This window comes from Chiloscyllium punctatum, chromosome 37 (genome assembly GCF_047496795.1).
Source record: "Chiloscyllium punctatum isolate Juve2018m chromosome 37, sChiPun1.3, whole genome shotgun sequence".
NCBI lineage: Eukaryota > Metazoa > Chordata > Chondrichthyes > Orectolobiformes > Hemiscylliidae > Chiloscyllium > Chiloscyllium punctatum.
The window spans coordinates 15,219,805-15,238,003 of NC_092775.1; the positions used below are offsets into that span (position 1 = coordinate 15,219,805).

Genomic DNA, 18,199 nt, shown 5'->3' on the forward strand with positions numbered 1-18,199 from the left:
AACTACAGAGTTAGTATGAGTGGAAATCGGACTCTCAGTAGCAACAGAGACATGGAGAAGATTGGAAAGCAAGTTTTGTAAAGGTGCAGAAGGTGTTGTCATGGATGACTTTCACTTCTCTAATGTTGATTAGAATCTCCTTAGTTCAAATAGTTTGGATGGACAGTTTTCATCAGGTGTGTCCAGGAAGGATTTCTGACTCAATATGTAAACAGGCTGACTAGAGGGGAGGCCATATTGGATTTGGTGCTTGGCAATGAACCATGTCAGGTGTCCGATCTCTCTGTGGGACAGCATTTCAGTGATAGTGATCACAGCTCCCTGACCTTTACTATACCCGTGGAGAGGGATAGGAGCAGATGGTATGGGAAAGTAATTAACTGGGGGAAGGGGAATTACAATGCTGTTATGCAGGAACTGGGGCACCTAAATTGGGAACAAATGTTCTTAGGGAAATGCACGATAGAAATATGGAGGTTGTTTAGGGAGTACTTGCTGATAGTGCTGGAAAGGTTTGTCCCACTGAGGCAAGGAAGGCATAGTAGGTTGAAAAAACAGTGGATGACAAGGGATGTGGAACATCGAGTGAAGAGGAAGAAGGAAGCTTACTTCAGGTTGAAGAGGCAAGGATCAGACGGGGCTCTAGAGGGTTACAAGGTATCCAGGAAGGAACTGAAGAACATCAACTAGCCACAAAACGACATGACCCACTCTCACTAGTATCCTTACATATGGCTGAGAAAGGACACCACTTTAACTGGGACAACACATCCATCCTAGGGCAAGCCAAACAGAGACACGCACGAGAATTCCTAGAAGCATGACATTCCAACTGGAACTCTATCAACAAACACAATGATTTGGACCCGAATTACCAACCCCTGAGAAAAAGCATAGGAAATGACATCACCAACCCAAAGAAACCCAAGCATATAAATAGAAAGTAGGAATCATCAGCAGTGCTTCGTCTGGAGGCTCACAGAAGATGTTACCTAGTATGGTGATAAAACTTCTGAAAATGAACCTTCCAGCTCAGTGAGCAAACCTACATCCAGAAACTGAAGAATGGACTTAGGAAAGCTAGAACAGGGCATGAAAAAGCTTTACCAGTAGGATTAAGGAAAACCCTAAGGCATTCTACACTTACGTGAAGAACAAGGGGATGGCCAAAGTGAAGGTAGGGCCAATCAGGAATAGTAGAGTTAACTTGTGCCTGGAGTCGGAGGAGGTATGGGAGGTCCTTAATGAATACTTTGCTTTGGTATTCACTACGAGAGGGACCTTGACGTTTGTGAGGACAACGTACACAGACTGATATACTCAAACAAGTTGATGTTAAGAAGGATGATGTGCTGAAAACTTTGAAAACCAAAAGGATAGATAAATTCCCTGGGCCAGAGAGGATATACCCTAGGTTACTACAGGAAGCGAGGGAAGAGATTGCCATGTCTTTGGCAATTATCTTTGCATTCTCACTGTCCACTGGAGTAGTGCTAGATGATTGGAGGACAGCAAATGTCATTTCCTTGTTCAAGAAAGGGAATAGGAATAATCCTGGGAACTAGCGACCAATCAGTCTTACATCTGTGGTGGGCAAATTATTGGAGAGGATTTTGAGAGACAGGATTTATGATAACTTGGAAAACCATAGCTTGATTAGAGTTAGTCGATATGGCTTTGTGAGGGGCAGGTCACAATTCTTTGAGAATGTGACAACACATTGATGAAGGTAAAGCAGTGGATTTGGTGTACATGGATTTTAGCAAGGTGTTTGATAAAGTTCCTGACAGTAGGCTCATTCAGAAAGTGAGGAGGTATGGGATACAGGGAAATTTGGATGTCTGCATGCAGAATTGGTTGACCCATAGAAGACAGAGGGTGGTAGTGGAGTGAAAGTATTCAGCTTGGAACTTGGTGACCAGTGGTGTTCCACAGATATCGGTTCTTTCTGATTTTTAAAAAATTACTTGAGCGAGGAAGTGGAAGGAATGGTTAGTAAGTTTGCTGGTGGCACAAAGGTTGTTGGAATGGTTGATAATATGGAGGACTGTTGTAGGTTGCAATGGGACATTGACAGGATGCAGAACTGGGCTGATAAGGGACAAATGGAGTTCAATCTGGAAAAGTATGAAGTGATTCATTTTGAAAGGTTGAATCTGAATGCAGAATACAGGGTTAAAGGCAGGATGCTTGACAGTGTGGAAGAATAGCGGGATTTTCGTGTCCATGTCCATAGATCCCTCAAAGTTGCCACCCAAGTTGATAGAGTTGTTGAGAAGGCATGTGGTGTGTTGGCTTTCATTAGCAGAGGAACTGAGTTTAAGAGTCGCGAGGTTATGTTGCAGCTCTAATGAGCCCTTGTTAGACCACACTTGGAGTTCTGGTCTGGTTCAGTTCTGGTCATCTCGTTATAGGAAGGTTGTAGAACCTTTAGAGGGGGTGTAGCGGAGATACACCAGGATGCTGCCTGGACTTAAGGGCATGTCTTATAAAGTAAGGTTCAGGCTTTTCTCATTGGAATAAAGAAGGGTGAGAGGTGACTTGATAGAAGTGTACAAGATGATGATAGAGCGGATAGCCAGAGCCTTTTTCCCAGGGTGGAAATGGCTATCACGAGGGGACGTAATTTTAAAGTGATTGGAGGAAGGTTTAGGGGAGATGTCAGAGGTAGAGGTTCTTTACACCGAAAGTGGTGGGTGCATGGAATGCACTGCCAGCAGTGGTAATAGAGTCAGATACATTAGGGACATTTAAGCGACACTTGTGTAGGTATGTGCAAGATAGTACAATGAAGGGTATGTAGGTTAATTTGAGGCACAACATTGAGGGCTGAAGGGCCTATACTGTGCTGTACTGTTCTATGTTTGTAAATTCTATTTTACAAAATAGAATTACTTTCATTAGCCTTTTTATAATTGTTCCATCCCTATTCATTGACCAATAAAGTGAGCATCCCACTGTCCATTTGGACAAGCCTATATTGAGCCACTTATTGTGGCATTGATTGATTAGACATTTTCCTGATCAGATGATCAGAACAAAATCTTACCACCATTCTGTTCATAGGCACAAACCAGACACCTGAGTCATCTGACCCTATTGGTGTGTCATTGTACTCTATCAATGGCAGCATTACATTTTGAAAGGGTCAACACCATATTCTGCATCGAACTAAAAATACTGGAGTTCAAGAAGCATTAATCATCAGTTAATCTTTTATCTCAATGAGTTTTCATCATAACTGGGAAGGTTAAAAATATAATATGTTTCAAGCTTAGTGAAATTGTGGAGAGTGGGCAAAAGGTTATAAGAGAGAGAGTCTGTGATGAAGACTGGACATTAAATGACAAGAATTGAATGATTTGAGCCAAAGGGAGTAGTAATAGGCCAAGCAAAGAAATGAGAGATTTGTCAACCGTAGTTGTGATTGGAAAAATAAGCAACAGTTGCTATCGAAATGCAAAAATGGGAGGAAAGAAAGATCAAGGCAAAAAACATGCAAAGAAATGAGGTACTGACAGAGATTATGTTCTGAATTTGTTGAACTCTATGTTGAGTCCAGAAGGTTGTTAATTGCAGAATCAACTGATGAAGTGCTGCTCTTCCAGCTTCCATTGCACTTCATTAGAAACCTGCAGTCACGTGAGAACTTCATAAATGAAACATAAATGAACACTGTACTGGTGTGTCTTAGTTTCTTACAGATGGAATGCTTGTTCGGGAAATGATGGCTGATCCTTTATTGAAGAAATACAGGTAACTATTGAAACTTTTATACAATTAACCTTACTGAGAATTATATTGACTTAAATATATTTTAGATCAAAACTCTCCATCATCAAGTACAACAGAATATTGAAAATCCATGAATAGAAATCAAAACAAAAGCCTTCCAGATGTATTTTGTTCAACGTCCTGGTTTATTTTACAAGCTTGGCAGTAATTGAAAATGACTTTGACTGAAAGGGTAAAGCATGAAACCCACTGCAAAATGTTTCATTTCTTTGGTGTATATTGAAATGCTTTTGTTGCTGGCAGCATTAATCATTTATAACTTTTATGGACCAATTATCTCCTGGTATGAAACTTGTCACTTGATAAATATAGTTATGTCACAGCTGCTCATTCTTAAGTGTGAACATTGACACATATCAATACAGTTACAGTCTTCAAGTTTTACAACTGATAATATGAACTGAACACAGACCAGAATCTCAATAACATCATGTCCCATTAAATGGGACAGTATTACAGAGGATAACAGGAGTGAGTTCAAGTCAGTTGTCTTATGTCTGGCTTGGTGTCTATTGCGTTTCCCTCCTTTAAGCTATAACGCTATATGAACCTGAATGATGACTTATAATTATGTTCCACTTCACTATGAAGTGCTTATTGAAACATAATTAATCAACTTACTTTGTATATTTTCTTGTAAATTTCCTTCCTTCCTTCCACTCTTTCTCCCTAAGGTTCCTTGCTGGGAGATTAGTTCCTCAGTCAAGTTGTGACTGTTCATGTTGTGAGATTTGATGGTGAGGTCTCAGGAAGCCATTTTGACTGATGGGTGGGGATATCACTTTAGAACCTAAAGCTGCCTCCATTAAGTTAACCACATGATTGCAATATGGTTGTCCGAAATGAGAATCCTCTTCGCTTTTATTTTCCCTGCGATAAACTAGAGAGGTTGAAGCCATTTGTAGCACCCACCCACGCCGATTTCCACCACCCCTCGCCCCCCCCCACTAATTCACAGAACTCAAGACAAACTGAGGACTGACCCTGTAATTCTCCTGGTCAATAGAGTTCATCTACACAATGAATAAATTTGCTGAATCATGAAGGTGGATTAAGAAGAATCAAGCATAAGATAAGAATAATTATACTATCTAAATTCATTTTGCAGCAATCTAACTCTCCAAACTTAACTGCCTAGAATTTGATTGCCTTTACTGCTCTGTTTTATAGATTATCCTGATATTTTTTATCGTTTGCAAATCTTTCTTGTGTGTAAAGTTACTTTTCAGTAGTTTATATTTGTGACTTCCCTTTATTTATTTTCAAGTAATTTATTGAACAATTTTCTTATCTTCCACGTTAATATATTTGTGGACATGCTCTGAAAATCCATATGTTCATCGATTTTGAGTCTTATTATTTCTGTAATAATAAATGGAAACATTGAGAAAACTGAGAAAATACTCAGTCCATTTTATACCTGTAACCTAGATATTTTAATCCCAACATCAGCATATTTAAAATGTACGGGTTGATGCTGATGTACAAATTATATTAATCAATAAAACTAGGAGTGTTATTTTCTAAGGATGATATTCTTAATTTGAACGATACTGTGACCTTTCATTCATCTGAACCATTGACCTTGCTGACAGAATGACATACTCAAATGCGAGGAGGAAAAGAAATGGAAATAAATGCCACGAAATAAAGAAAACTATTGTAGATAGGTGTGATATGGCAGTCTGGTTTCTTTCTCCACAATGTCCCATCAAGAAACTTCCCAATCCTGACCAGGTCTTCTGATAAATGCTTCTCATTTAAAGATTGAAAACTGAATTAATCGAATTCAACCCCCACCTTGTCCTCTTAAATCAAACTCGGAGTGTGATTCGCCGAACACCAAGAGTTGACAGATGGAGCACATTGTGTTCATGTGGTTATTTGTTAATTGGGAAGGAAAATCCAGGATGAATGAGCAGTGGGGTTGAATTTCTATTAACTTCAGGACTTGACCACAAGAAACAGTGTGGCATTAAAGGAGTATTGGACAAATCATTGAATGCTATCTGCTTTGTCAACTGGATAAAAAATATCTAGTGGCATTATTTTGAAGAAATAGGATATCCCTACTTTCCTGGCCAATGTAAACCCCTCCAGCAATTTCTGTTTTTGTTTTAGATTGCCTGCATTCACAGTTTTTTTTTGTTTTATATTAACCCCTCCTTGACTGGCACATAATATGGAGACCTGTTCTCCAGGCAGCAGTTGAGATGTTCCATTAAATGATCACCTGATCATGTAGAGATGTTTACTGTCTCTACAGATGTGTTATTTTTATAGTTTGTCATACATGGGAAGAATGTTGAAAAATGTTCATTTTTTTTTCTTTTGATTTGCAATATGCATTGTCATTCTGAAGCATTTTTAATTGATCTGTTTTGAGTTATGATAGCCACCTCTTTGTTCTTGTAGGAAGTGAACTTGTACTAAGAGGTTTGATTGGTTCATGTGATTGACTTTGAAATGGATTCTTTAATTTTCTCTTATTTTAGCGTTCTACTGTTGGATGAAGCCCATGAGCGAACCTTGTACACAGACATAGCTATTGGCTTATTAAGAAAGGTCAGCAATCTGTAATGCTTTTGCATATGTTTGATGTATTTGAAACTACAGCGTGTTTTATTCTTGGAAGATAAGATCTCAGACTGTAGAAGGTTAGATCTCAGCTCTGCTGTCCTGCCACATCTAGCTAACTCACTGGCAGAGGAGGCTGTACGAATGGTTGGGAAACACAACACCTCAGAGCAAAAGGTAAGGCTAGAACATTAGCAGCAATCTTCAGCCAGAAGCGCTGGTGGATGGTCCATTTCAGTCTCCACCAGAGGTCCCCATCATCACAAAAGTCAGTCTTGAGTGAATTCAACTCACTCCATATGATAGCAAGAAATGACTGGAGGCACCGGATACTGCAAAGGCTATGGGCCCCTGACAACATTCCAGCAATGGTAATGAGGATTTGTCCTCCAGAACCTGCTACGCCCCTAGCCAAGATGTTCCAGTACAACCACAACATTGGCATTTACCTGACATTGTGGAAAAATGCCCAGGTTTGCCTTGCTCACAAAAAGCAGATTAAATCCAACCCAGCTGATTACTGCCTCCTCCGTCTACTCTCGATCATCAGTAAAGTGATGGAAGGTGTCCCCAGCAGTGCTATCAAACAGCATCTGCTCAGCAATAACCTACTCGGTGATGCCCAGTTTGCATTCTGCCAGGGCCACTCAGCACCTCACCTGATTACAGCATTGATTCAAATGTGGACAAAAGAGCTGAATTCCAGAGGTTGGGTGAGAGTGACTAACTACTCTTGACATAATGGCTACATTTGTCCGAGTGGTATCAAAGAGCACTAACCACATAAATACAGTATCTAAAAGAGCAGGTCAGAGACCAATAATCCTGCAGCGAGTAACTCCCCTCCTGATTCCTCAAAGCCTGTCCATTATCTACAAAGCACAAATCAGGAATGTGAAGGAATACTCCCAAATTTCGTGGGTGGGCGCAGCTCTAACAACACTCTAAGCTTGACACCATCCAGGAAGAAACATCCTGCTTGATTGGCATTGCATCTACGAACCACTGATGCTCAGTAACAGCAGTGTGTGCTATCTACAAGATGCATTGCAGATATTAATCGAAGTTTCTTAGGCAACACTTTCCAAACCCAGAACCGCTACTATCTAGAAGAACAAGGGCAGCACATACATAGGAGTATTACCACTTGCAAGTTACTCTCCAAGCCACTTATCATCCTGGCTTGGAAACATTGCCATTCATTCAGTGTATTGTCAAATTCCTGGAATTCCCTCCAAATTAGTATTCCATCCTTTTCACTTTTCCAACAATGGTATTCTGTTCTCCATTAAATCCCCCCTCCTCGATCTCCCCTCGGTTGTAACATTTACATTGGACACACGGAGGTGAGGAGCCAATTAGACACCTTATCCTTTTGATTAACTCCCTGTATTTCATTGCCTTCTATGTCCTTAGCCCTATAAACAACCTCCACCTCCAATACTCTCCATTCCTTGGCCTTGGTTGCCTTACAACTGTCCTTCTTTCGATATCTATTAACAGGGGTGTCTTGGCTCCTGACATCCCGATGCCTTTCCTTCCTCCTCCTCTTTCAAGATCCTTGTAAGCAACTTATTTAAGTTTTTTGGCCATCTTCTGACATCTGCTTCTTTGGATTAGTGCCTGTTTTCATTCTCATTATGCTTATGTGAAGCATCATTATATTTGGTTAATGGTGCTACATAAATACAGATGATTATTGATAAACCTAAATGAGAGACTGGAAGATCAACCCCAATTCCCACTAGTGATCGATAGAGGAATTATTTTGCCAGTTTCTTAGATGAGAGAAGGATCATCTCAATAATGTTATTCCCTGAGGTCTAAGACTATTAAACATTTAACATCAAACCTCATAGTTGAGTAATGAGTCACTTGGAAAATACGTTGACAACTGTGGAAGTCTAGGGCATGAGGCTTAACCCAATGATAGCACCATTGACATTGAATCAAATCATTTGTGCATTAAAGTTAATTCCAAACTGATTTTTCAATGATGAACTGAGAATGTGTTATACAGTATTGAGGAATTGTAAAATTATCTCACGACACTATTTCAAAGAAGCCCTTTGTGATGCCCAAATTAACTCAGTAACCAGCATCACTGTATGGTGGGGGGCTTTCTGTGAGCAAACTGATTGTTGTGTTCCCTACAGTGGAGCAGTGATTACATTTCCAAAGTGCTTCATTAGCTGGTAAAAGAGCTATGAGACATCTTGAAGGCACGAAAGGCGAAATATAAATGCAAGTCCTCTTTTATTTCCCAGTAAAGTGTCGGCAGATTTCAAATACATGAGAAAGAGAGAGAAAAAGTAAAACAGAACAGAGTTTGTGCAAAAGATCTTGGGGAAAAAAATACATTAATTTTGTTGCCAAAGTGTGTTGGTCGTCACGTACCTTTTTCTTTCTCTCCAGATTCAGAAGAAAAGAGGTGATCTTCGACTTATTGTGTCCTCTGCTACACTAGATGCAGAGGTATGTCCTATACATTACAATACTTGTACGAACCCAGAGTTGGCATATCTTTCCTCTCCCTATCTCAATAAACTCCTTCACCCCCAGAACCCTCAGATCTATTCTAGCCTCCCACTTTTCCACAATTTTCTGTCCTTCACAATTAGTAGCTGCCCTTTCAACTAATTTGGCCTAAGTTCTGGAATTTCCTCCCTAAATCTTAGTGTGTGTTAGCCTCTCCCTCTATCCTTGAGAAAATACCCTGTTGCTAAGTGTTTGATTATTTAATTTATTATCTCATGGCCAATTGTCGAATTGTGTTTGATTGTGCTCCAGTGAAGTGCCTTAGTGCTTTTTGTTCAATGCACTTTTTGAATGTGAATTTACATTACACCTCACAGCCTAATCTTAAACCAGAATAACACTTACAGATAAAATTGAGGTAGAAAGTTCAGTGATTGGAAGAACCGTAACACATTTGTGTAATGTAATGTAAAACTGGGGACAATTATAGATTGTCCTCCAGTAATACACTACAATCAGCCAGTCCCCTGCAGGAATGTCCACATTAAAGTATTCCATTTCTGTGGAACGTGAGAGGTTTCCTTCGTCTCTCATAATTCCAGTGGAACCTCCAGTGAAAAGCCACTTGTCTCCTATTTCTTGGGCTTCCACTGAGATTACCACATAAAATTAAGCAAAAGACTCTGAAACAGGGTAGCATCAACACTTGATAAACAAGCTGCTCTTGTTACCAGTGGGACCACGTTTTATCTTTCAGCTTTACCAGGTATGCCTTCTTTACAATCATATGTGCCAATGTTCCACAACAGTGAAGGAAGATTGCTGCTCTTATGAGTAGGAGGAAAAACCCTCCCCATATATTTAATGCATGCATTCAGTGCCAGAGATAGTCATAGAGACATACAGCCCAGAAACAGACCCTTTGGTCCAACGTGTCCATGCTGACCAGACATCCTAGACTAATCTAGTCCCATTTGCCAACACTTGGCCCATATCCCTCTAAACCCTTCCTATTCATGTACCCATCCAGATGCCTTTTAAATATTGTAATTGTACCAGACTCCACCACTTTCTGTGGCAGCTGTTACCACACGTGCACCACACTCTGCGTGAAAAAGTTGCCCCTTGGGTCCCTTTTATGCCTTTCACCTCTCAACTTAAACCTATGCCCTCAGGTTTTGGACATACCTACCCTGGCGAAAATACCTTGTCTATTTACTCCATCCATGCCCCTCATGATTTTATAAGCCTCTATAAGGTCACCCCTCAGACTTGGATGCTCCAGGGGAAATAGCCCCAGCCTATTCAGCCTTTCCCTGTGGCTCAAACCCTCCAACCCTTGCAACATCTTTGTAAATCTTTTCTGAACCCTTTCAAGTTTTGCAAGCTCTTTCCTATGGCAGGGGAGACCAGAATTGCACAATATTTCAAAAGTGGCCTAAAACAATGTCATGTGCAGCTGCAACACGAGCTCCCCAACTACTCTATGCAATACACTGACCAATAAAGGCAAGTGTACCAGACACTTCCTTCTTCGCTACCCCGTCTACCTGTGACTCTGCTTTCAAGGAACTATAAACCTGCAGTCCGAGGTCTCTTTGTTCAGCAACCCTCCCCAGGTTTCCGCTGGGGCAATGAGTGAGCATTTGCAATTGATTGTAGTACCCATGGATTCTTGAATCAAAATTTGTTGATGTGACTTCAGTAATGAGAAGTCTTCTGAGCAACTGTACAGGATGTTAGTGATGTGAACCACTCCATCATTTCTTTCTTTTTGAGGGGGTTCCTCACAGCTTCAGTTTGTTTCCAGCCCACAAATGTTGAACGTTTGACCTCTGACTTGTACATTTTAACTATAGTCGAAGTCTTTGGATAAAACTGCATCGCTGGTGATCATGCTTATGAAGACTATGGTCTTTATATTTTTAAAAATTTCTTTGTTGCAGAAATTTCGGAACTTTTTCAATATGAATGAGACCAAGGACCCCAGTAAGGACACATGTGCCATCCTGACTGTGGAGGGACGGACATTTCCAGTTGACATATTTTATACTTTAAGGTATAGTCCAGGGCTGTGGGGAAAGAACAAGAGTGCGTGACCATTTCAATCATTCTCTTACAGCAGTGGTTCTTAAATGCCTTTGTCCTGGGCCACTGAGGCAAGACAAAGGAGCCTGTATGCCACATTCCTGCCCAATCACCAATCCCCACCCCCCTACCCCCCACACCCAACCCCATCTAACTCTATCCTTCATTTTTGCAAACCACTACAGATCAAATTGGATTATTCTATGGGGAAAATAACATTGCTTTTGAGCAGACACTAGTGAGTGATCCTAGGACATCCCTGCAGAAGTTCCTCAGTATCTAAGGTTCAAACATCTTCAGCTATTCCACCAAAGCCTTCCCTCTATCATAAGATCAAAAATCAGAATGATTGCTGATACTGATACAGATACAGGATTCAGCAGCATTCTTGATTCCTCAAATAAAGAAGCACTCTGTGCCCATGTGCAGCAAGACCTGGATAACACCCAATCTGATTCAGGACAGGTGAACAATGCTATCGTACTTGTCAAGAAAGTTCTGTTTGAGACCCTGACCAATCTTTATTCCTCAATCAGCACCACCAAACATGTTATAAAAACGGAAAGAGCTGTGAATGCTGTAAATCAGAAACAAAAACTGAAATTGCTGGAAAAGCTCAGCAGGACTTGCAGGAAGTGTGGAGAGAAATCAGAGTTAACATTTCAGGGTCAGGTGACCCTTTCCAGAACTGATGGCAGCTAGAAAATGTTGGTCTATATGCAGAAGATAGGACGTGGGGATGAGGTAAGAAGTAAATTATAGGTGGGGATAGAGTCCAAAAAGTACCTCATTTTCCACTTGAAGACCCTGCAGTCTTCTGGACTCAATATTGAGTTCAACAACTTTAGGAGTTGAGTTCTGACATCTCCTTACCCCCACCGCCACACAACAGGTCTTATTATCACATAGTCTGATTTTCCACATAACCCACTGTGAACAACTAACAATGCCCATTAATAGCTATTCACCCTCCCAGCCAGATCGCGATCCACTTCTTTGTCTGTCCAACTATTCTTGTCTCTCTTTGGGCTCTATCCCCACCTATCATTTATTCCTACCCCCTCCCCGACCCCTATCTTCTCCGTATTAACTGACATTTTCCTCCTTCCCACCAGTTCTGAGGATGGGTCACTCGACCCTGAAATGGTAACTCTGATTTCTCTCCACAGATGCTGCCAGACCTGCTGAGCTTTTCCACCAAATATGTTATCTGGTCACTTTCATCATCTTTGTTTGTGCATCATCTCTGCACCAAGTGTCATAAACTTGTTTCCTATAACCACTCTTCAAAACTGCTTCACTAGCTTTGCAAATGGAAGCGATTCGGAACATCCGATGATCATCAAAGTTGTTATATAAATGTAAGTTCTTTCCTGATCTCATGCATTTATTCTCAATTTCCTCTCCTTTCCCCGATGCCAATGTGTCATTTTAGCATTTAAAAATGTATTTTCCTTGGATTATGCTGCGTTTCTCTAATTCTACATAAATTTCCAACAAGTATTTTTGTTTTCCGACCAGCAGGAGGTACTGCAGACCAGCTGCTGCTAATTCATTCCCTATTTTAGTCTCACTGCTTCTTTCTAGGTTACGGACAAAATCAGGATTGTGACATGAATGGGGATGTACGGAAGGTATAGGGAAGGTTATTGGGACTATCACAGACACAATTAGTTTTTTTTTCCATTCAATACTCAAATTCCATACAAAGCTCCTCCTCAACTGGCTTTTTTTTTCTTTTGTGTCCTCAGTCCAGTTCCTGATTATGTGAAAGCTACAGTGGACACGGTCACGAAAATCCACCAGAATGAGGGTGATGGGGATATCCTAGCATTTCTCACTGGCCAGGTACATTCTTTTCCTCTGTCCATGTAAATACTTTTTTTTTTCTGGCTTATTAACTGGTTAGAGCCTGGATGTTAATGATGTTGAGGAAGAACCTTGGTCGCTGGGTTTTGTGGTCTCTCCAGAAATGGCAATATTGCAATAAAGGTTTACTAACCTCCTCAGCACACTGACTCTCTAAACCTGCACTATTCCTCGAAATGTTTTTAGCCAGTGTCCTTGCCTCCTTATCCCTTTGAAAGATGCCATTGCTGGACTCTGTCATGTGATCACACTTCAAAGTTTTGATCAAGTAACTATTTTTGATGTTTGTGTGTGAGAGAACAGTTTTTTGGTTATTGCAGCTAAATCCAAACCTGTTCTCAGTTGCTTACTGGTACTTTGTTTGGACACTGGACAGTGACAAAGAGCAGGAAATCTAGCCAGTCTCATAAGTTCAGGTATTCATTCTCAGAATATGAATATCACAGGCAAAGATGGTATTTAGTGTCCATACCAAGTCTCTCTTGAGAAGGTGTTATTGAATTGCAGCAGTCCAAGTGAGATTGCTGATTTCCACAGTCAAATTTAAGTGTGGAGCTTCAGGAATTTAACAAAATGATAATGAAGAACCAAAACCGATCTCTCCGATGGGGATGATTCGTAACTTGAAGGTGGCGATATGCCATGCATGTGCTGTGCTCATCCGTCTATTATCAAGATCACAAGTTTGGATTTGGTGTTGAAGAAATGTTGATCAGGTGCTATAGTACATCCTGTAGACCGTGCACACTGCAATCGCAGTACACTGATGTAGGGAATGAAAGTTTAAGATGGTTATAGGGTGCCAATCAAGTGGACTGCTTTGTAGCATGGATATTACTAACAAGACTATTGTCAATTCAGTTCTGTATGTCTTAGCTACTAGTTGACCTCAGTGAACCATTAGGGAGCTGGTTTCCAATGGTAACTTGCACTGATCTATTGTAAACACCAGGTGAAAAGTGAGATGCTGTAGTTATTCTGGCTCTTTGCAATATCTGGTGCGTGATCACAAATTCAATTGCTCAAAGAACCCAGAGTCTGCAGAGCCCATTGATTTTCAGTTGTGAAGGCTGATAGGGGAAAGGTTGCTGACAGTATTGTTTGTTGCTAGGCAACCATGTGATATTTGCTGCCTCGAGGTCTCCATTGATGGAAAGAATGGAACCAGTGGCAAAAGCCAATGCTGCCTTAAAAAGGAAAGCATCTCTGTGAATTAAAATCATGACTGGCAGAATATTTTCCAGTAATGTCATTCCTGTAATGGCTTTAATCCAAAGAATATTTCTTTTGGGTGATCCTCTCTCCTTAACTTGCCTGGGTTAAAGCATTTAGTAACCATCTTGTTTCGTGGATCTAAATAATATAGAAATTGCAGGCATTGCATCAACAAACCTTTTTGATAAAAATAATGTTTTGTGTAATTACTCAGTGCCTGGATTTGATGCAATAAAATACTTTGGATTTGCATTTTACAAAAGAATCTACATTACCTTTGACTGAAATACCGCAAGTTACTGATAATGTACATTTCAATCTGCTGCCTGACTTTCTCCTCCATTTTCTCTATATTTGGGAATTGTTTCATGGATTTTGTAATGTCTTTGTTCCCTCAAACTAACGACCATTCTTCATGTGTGGGCTTTGGTGTTCAGTTTGAAAGTGAGGTCATCATTGCTAAGCCCAAACTTGCTTTGCTTCATGTCAACACACAAGTACCTGTGACAGTAGTCGTTGAGACAGTTGTCCGAAAATGCTGTGGCCTCATCCTGGTCATGCACTTCCCCACCTCCAACCTTGTTTGAGGCACTCAATCTCTGCCATCTACACCAATTTCACTTAGGTAATAGGGAATAATAGTCAGCACTACTTGGACTGAGGAGTGTAAAAGTCTTATTGAATATCCAGTTCCCAGTAGGCAGCATGTGGAAATTATGGACATCATCTGAGGACAGGACAATACTCAGCATCAGGAGAATGCTCCACGTCGAGCTTTACATGTGAGGTTATGAACTTGGACTCCCATTAAGCAGCACCCCAATATAGGTGAAGAATATATAGGGAGAAAAAATAAATGAATGAAATTGGTTCTTTCCTCTAATTGAAAGGAATTTTGAAGATCTGTAAGGATATAAACATCAGTTTTAATATGCAATTTATAAAAGCAAATAATGGCTGCTTTAATCATGCTGAAAAGTGTTTTTTTAGTGGGGAAGCTGTTTTTCATTACTAGGGTATACTCATTTATCTTGAATCACATTCTCTTCATTTGTAGATCATTAGCACAGGCATTTCTGTGGTAAAATATGAGGCAATGGATGCATATTCTTAAGGCCATAAGGCTTTAATTCCCTCGGTGCACCATTTTTAACACATTGTTTACACAACTGTTTAAATGATTGTTAATGCACTTGTTGCCTTGTTTATTCTGAATGTGCTGAGAACCAAAACCAGAATTAATGTGACTTTTAATAGCCACTCGAAAAATATAACATAGGGAGAAGTTAAGATATTAGTGTTTGATGAATAGAGAAAAAGAGACAATGAGAAATAACTGGTGGTGCAGATTGAGTTGGAGTAAACATAATAGCCATTATTTTATAATGGTTTAAATTTTTTTTAATGTGGCAGGGTTTAACATGGTAGCACTAATAATTTCATTAAAATTCTTCCTCAGTCATATTTTCTTTCTGCAGGAGGAAGTGGAGATGGTGGTTTCCATGGTGATAGAGCAGGCCCGTGCTCTTTCTCGCAGTGGGATGAAAAAGCACCTCCGTGTTCTTCCAATGTATGCAGGGCTGCCTCCTGGCGAACAGATGAAAGTCTTTGAAAGAATGTCCCCTAACTGCAGGAAGGTGAGAATGCACATACAGATTTCTTGTTAGAAATGGCTTGCAGCTCCCAGTCATTCCAATATATCTACTTTGCCAAAATCTGTCCTGAGGCGACTGACATCAATCAGAGTGAGAGGTGGGCACTTTGCTACTGGCCTCTGAGCAAGCAATGCCGTGTCAGCCAGGATTCCTTGGTGCTGTATAAGTCTGTGGGTATCAGGAGACGACAAAATAACTTGGTAGTAAAACTTTGGTCAAATAATCTGTATATACTCCGACCAGGATAATATCTGAAGAATGGCTGAGGTAATGAAAGATAGCCAGTGGCCTTTATCCTGCAAAGGAGACAATGCCTTTAGAAAAAGAAAAATTATATTCCTATTCAACATCCTTAGCTGGTTTAGTGCCAAATAGATCCTATGTTATTGTTGTAACACAGTGAATTAAAGAGAAAAAGTAAGGGTTTGATAGATGTAGAAAGTTATGACAGGTTTGTGTAAGGTGGATAAAGGAAAGCTTTTTCTATTAGGTGTTGATGCAAAGACAAGAGGGCACAGATTTAAGGTTTTGAGCAAGTGATGTAAGGAGAATGAGAGGAAGGATTTTTTTTTAAATGTGGGGAGTATGAATGACCTGAAACACATGACCTGTGAAGGTGGTGGAAGTGGAGATGAGAAATGATTTCAAAGGAAAATTACATGGCACTTGAGGAAAATAAACCTGCAATTCTACAGGAATAGAATAGGTGAGAAGTGCTGACCAGATCATTCTGCAAACTGTTCTGCATGGACCCAATAGTGTTTTCTGTGCTGTTGTGATATTTTGAAATGCAGCAACCAATTTGCACACAGTAATGTCCCACAAAGCAACAAGATAACAGTATCATAAGTTAGTGTGCCTTGGTAGTGTTGTTTAAGGAATAACTATTGGTCAATTTTTGAAAATTTTCCTGCTCCTTTTGCTAAGTGCATGGGATGTTTCATGAACAAGTATGTAGAACTCCGTTCTAACATCTCAGAAAATTGCTACCTCTGACCTGAAATGTCCTGAAGAAGTGTTACACTCAAAATGTTGACTTCTCCATCTCCTGATGCTGCCTGCCTTGCTGTTTTCTTTTAGCCTCCTGCTCGTCTATCTCTGACCATGTAGCATTCCCAAAATTGCATTAAATTGTCAGACTATGTGCTCAAATCCTGAAGTGGGGCTTGAATCCTGAAGTAAGAGTACTGTACTACCACTCCACTGGTTTAACTTGCACACTTAGCAGGCAGTTAGGTGACAGAATTATTTAAAAGTCATACAATTTATGAATAATACCCCACCAGCGAGGAATTGGTGGCACTTGGGAAAGCAAGAGAGTAGAATGTTGAAGGAAATAATTAACGGATAACGAGCCAATGTATGAAAAAGCTAATTTGCATTTTTTTAATGATACAATTGATTATTAGCCCCCAAAAGTTCAACATGTACACAGTACTCTACAATGCAGTGCTTCACTGTGCCACCATATGGTGCTGTCTCTTTTAATCTTTAAAACCAGAAACAGTGAGGAAAGCCAGCTTAAAACCATAATTGTACAATGCAGAAAGAGGTGTTCATCCTGTCATGTTTGTGCTAGCTCTTTGGAAAATGTTATCTAATTGCCCTGTTCCCCTCGCTCTTTCTTCAGATGTTTTTTAATGGATTTATCCAACTTCTTTTTGAAAGTTAACCATTGAACTGCTTTACCCCACCTTTCACGTCTCTGACTGTAGTAATTTTCTGCACAAAAACATTCTCCTTGACTCCTTTCTGATTCTTTTGGCAATTCCCTAAATCTGCTTTCTCTGGTTATCAACCTCTAAAACTTCTACTTCCACCACCTTTTCACGGAGAGTTACAAAGACTTAGAATCATCTGAGAGAATATTTTTGCTTCATCACTTGATCCCCTAGTTCTAGATTTTCATTTAAGAAGAAACGTCTTTTCCACATTCTTCCTGTCAAAATTCCTTAGGATCTTGTATAGCTTCATTATTCTAATGTTCTATAAGGGCACAGCGCTGATTGTATATTGCTTCATTTTTCTCCACAGATAGTGGTGGCCACAAACATTGCAGAAACCTCAATCACTATTAATGGGATTGTTTTTGTCATTGACTGTGGCTTTGTGAAGCTGAGAGCCTACAATCCCAGAACAGGTATTGAATCTCTCGTGGTAACTCCAGTCTCCCAGGCATCTGCAGCGCAGCGAGCAGGACGAGCGGGGCGAAATCGCTCAGGAAAGTGCTTCAGGCTATGCACAGGTGAGAGAATATCTGTAGGTAATGCTCGTTTCAAGCAATTCTGAGGCTCATCTGTGAAACTGGGCCTCTCGGGCCAGGAGCAATGAAGGTAGCATTGTATTTTGCCTTCTAAGATGCTTTACTGGACAATTATCAGATAGAATTTGAGATTGAGGCTCATAAAGAGATGAAAGAACATACGACCAATTCTTGATCAAAAAGCTGGGTTTCAGGAAACTTGTTAAAGTGGGAGAGGATGGTAGGAATGTGGAGTCTGGAAAACTGAAAGCCCAACTGC

General features: G+C 40.3%; 1 protein-coding gene across 1 annotated transcript in view; it reads left to right on the forward strand.

Annotated features, from left to right (window-relative positions):
• The window catches only part of dhx35 (DEAH-box helicase 35), a 65,432-nt gene that overhangs the window by 20,933 nt on the left and 26,300 nt on the right, over positions 1 to 18,199 (forward strand). The window contains exons 6-12 of the mRNA XM_072556332.1: positions 3,695 to 3,756; positions 6,291 to 6,360; positions 8,788 to 8,847; positions 10,797 to 10,909; positions 12,690 to 12,786; positions 15,501 to 15,659; positions 17,712 to 17,922. Coding sequence (XP_072412433.1) covers positions 3,695 to 3,756; positions 6,291 to 6,360; positions 8,788 to 8,847; positions 10,797 to 10,909; positions 12,690 to 12,786; positions 15,501 to 15,659; positions 17,712 to 17,922 — 772 coding nt within the window. The remainder of the gene's footprint in view (positions 1 to 3,694; positions 3,757 to 6,290; positions 6,361 to 8,787; positions 8,848 to 10,796; positions 10,910 to 12,689; positions 12,787 to 15,500; positions 15,660 to 17,711; positions 17,923 to 18,199) is intronic.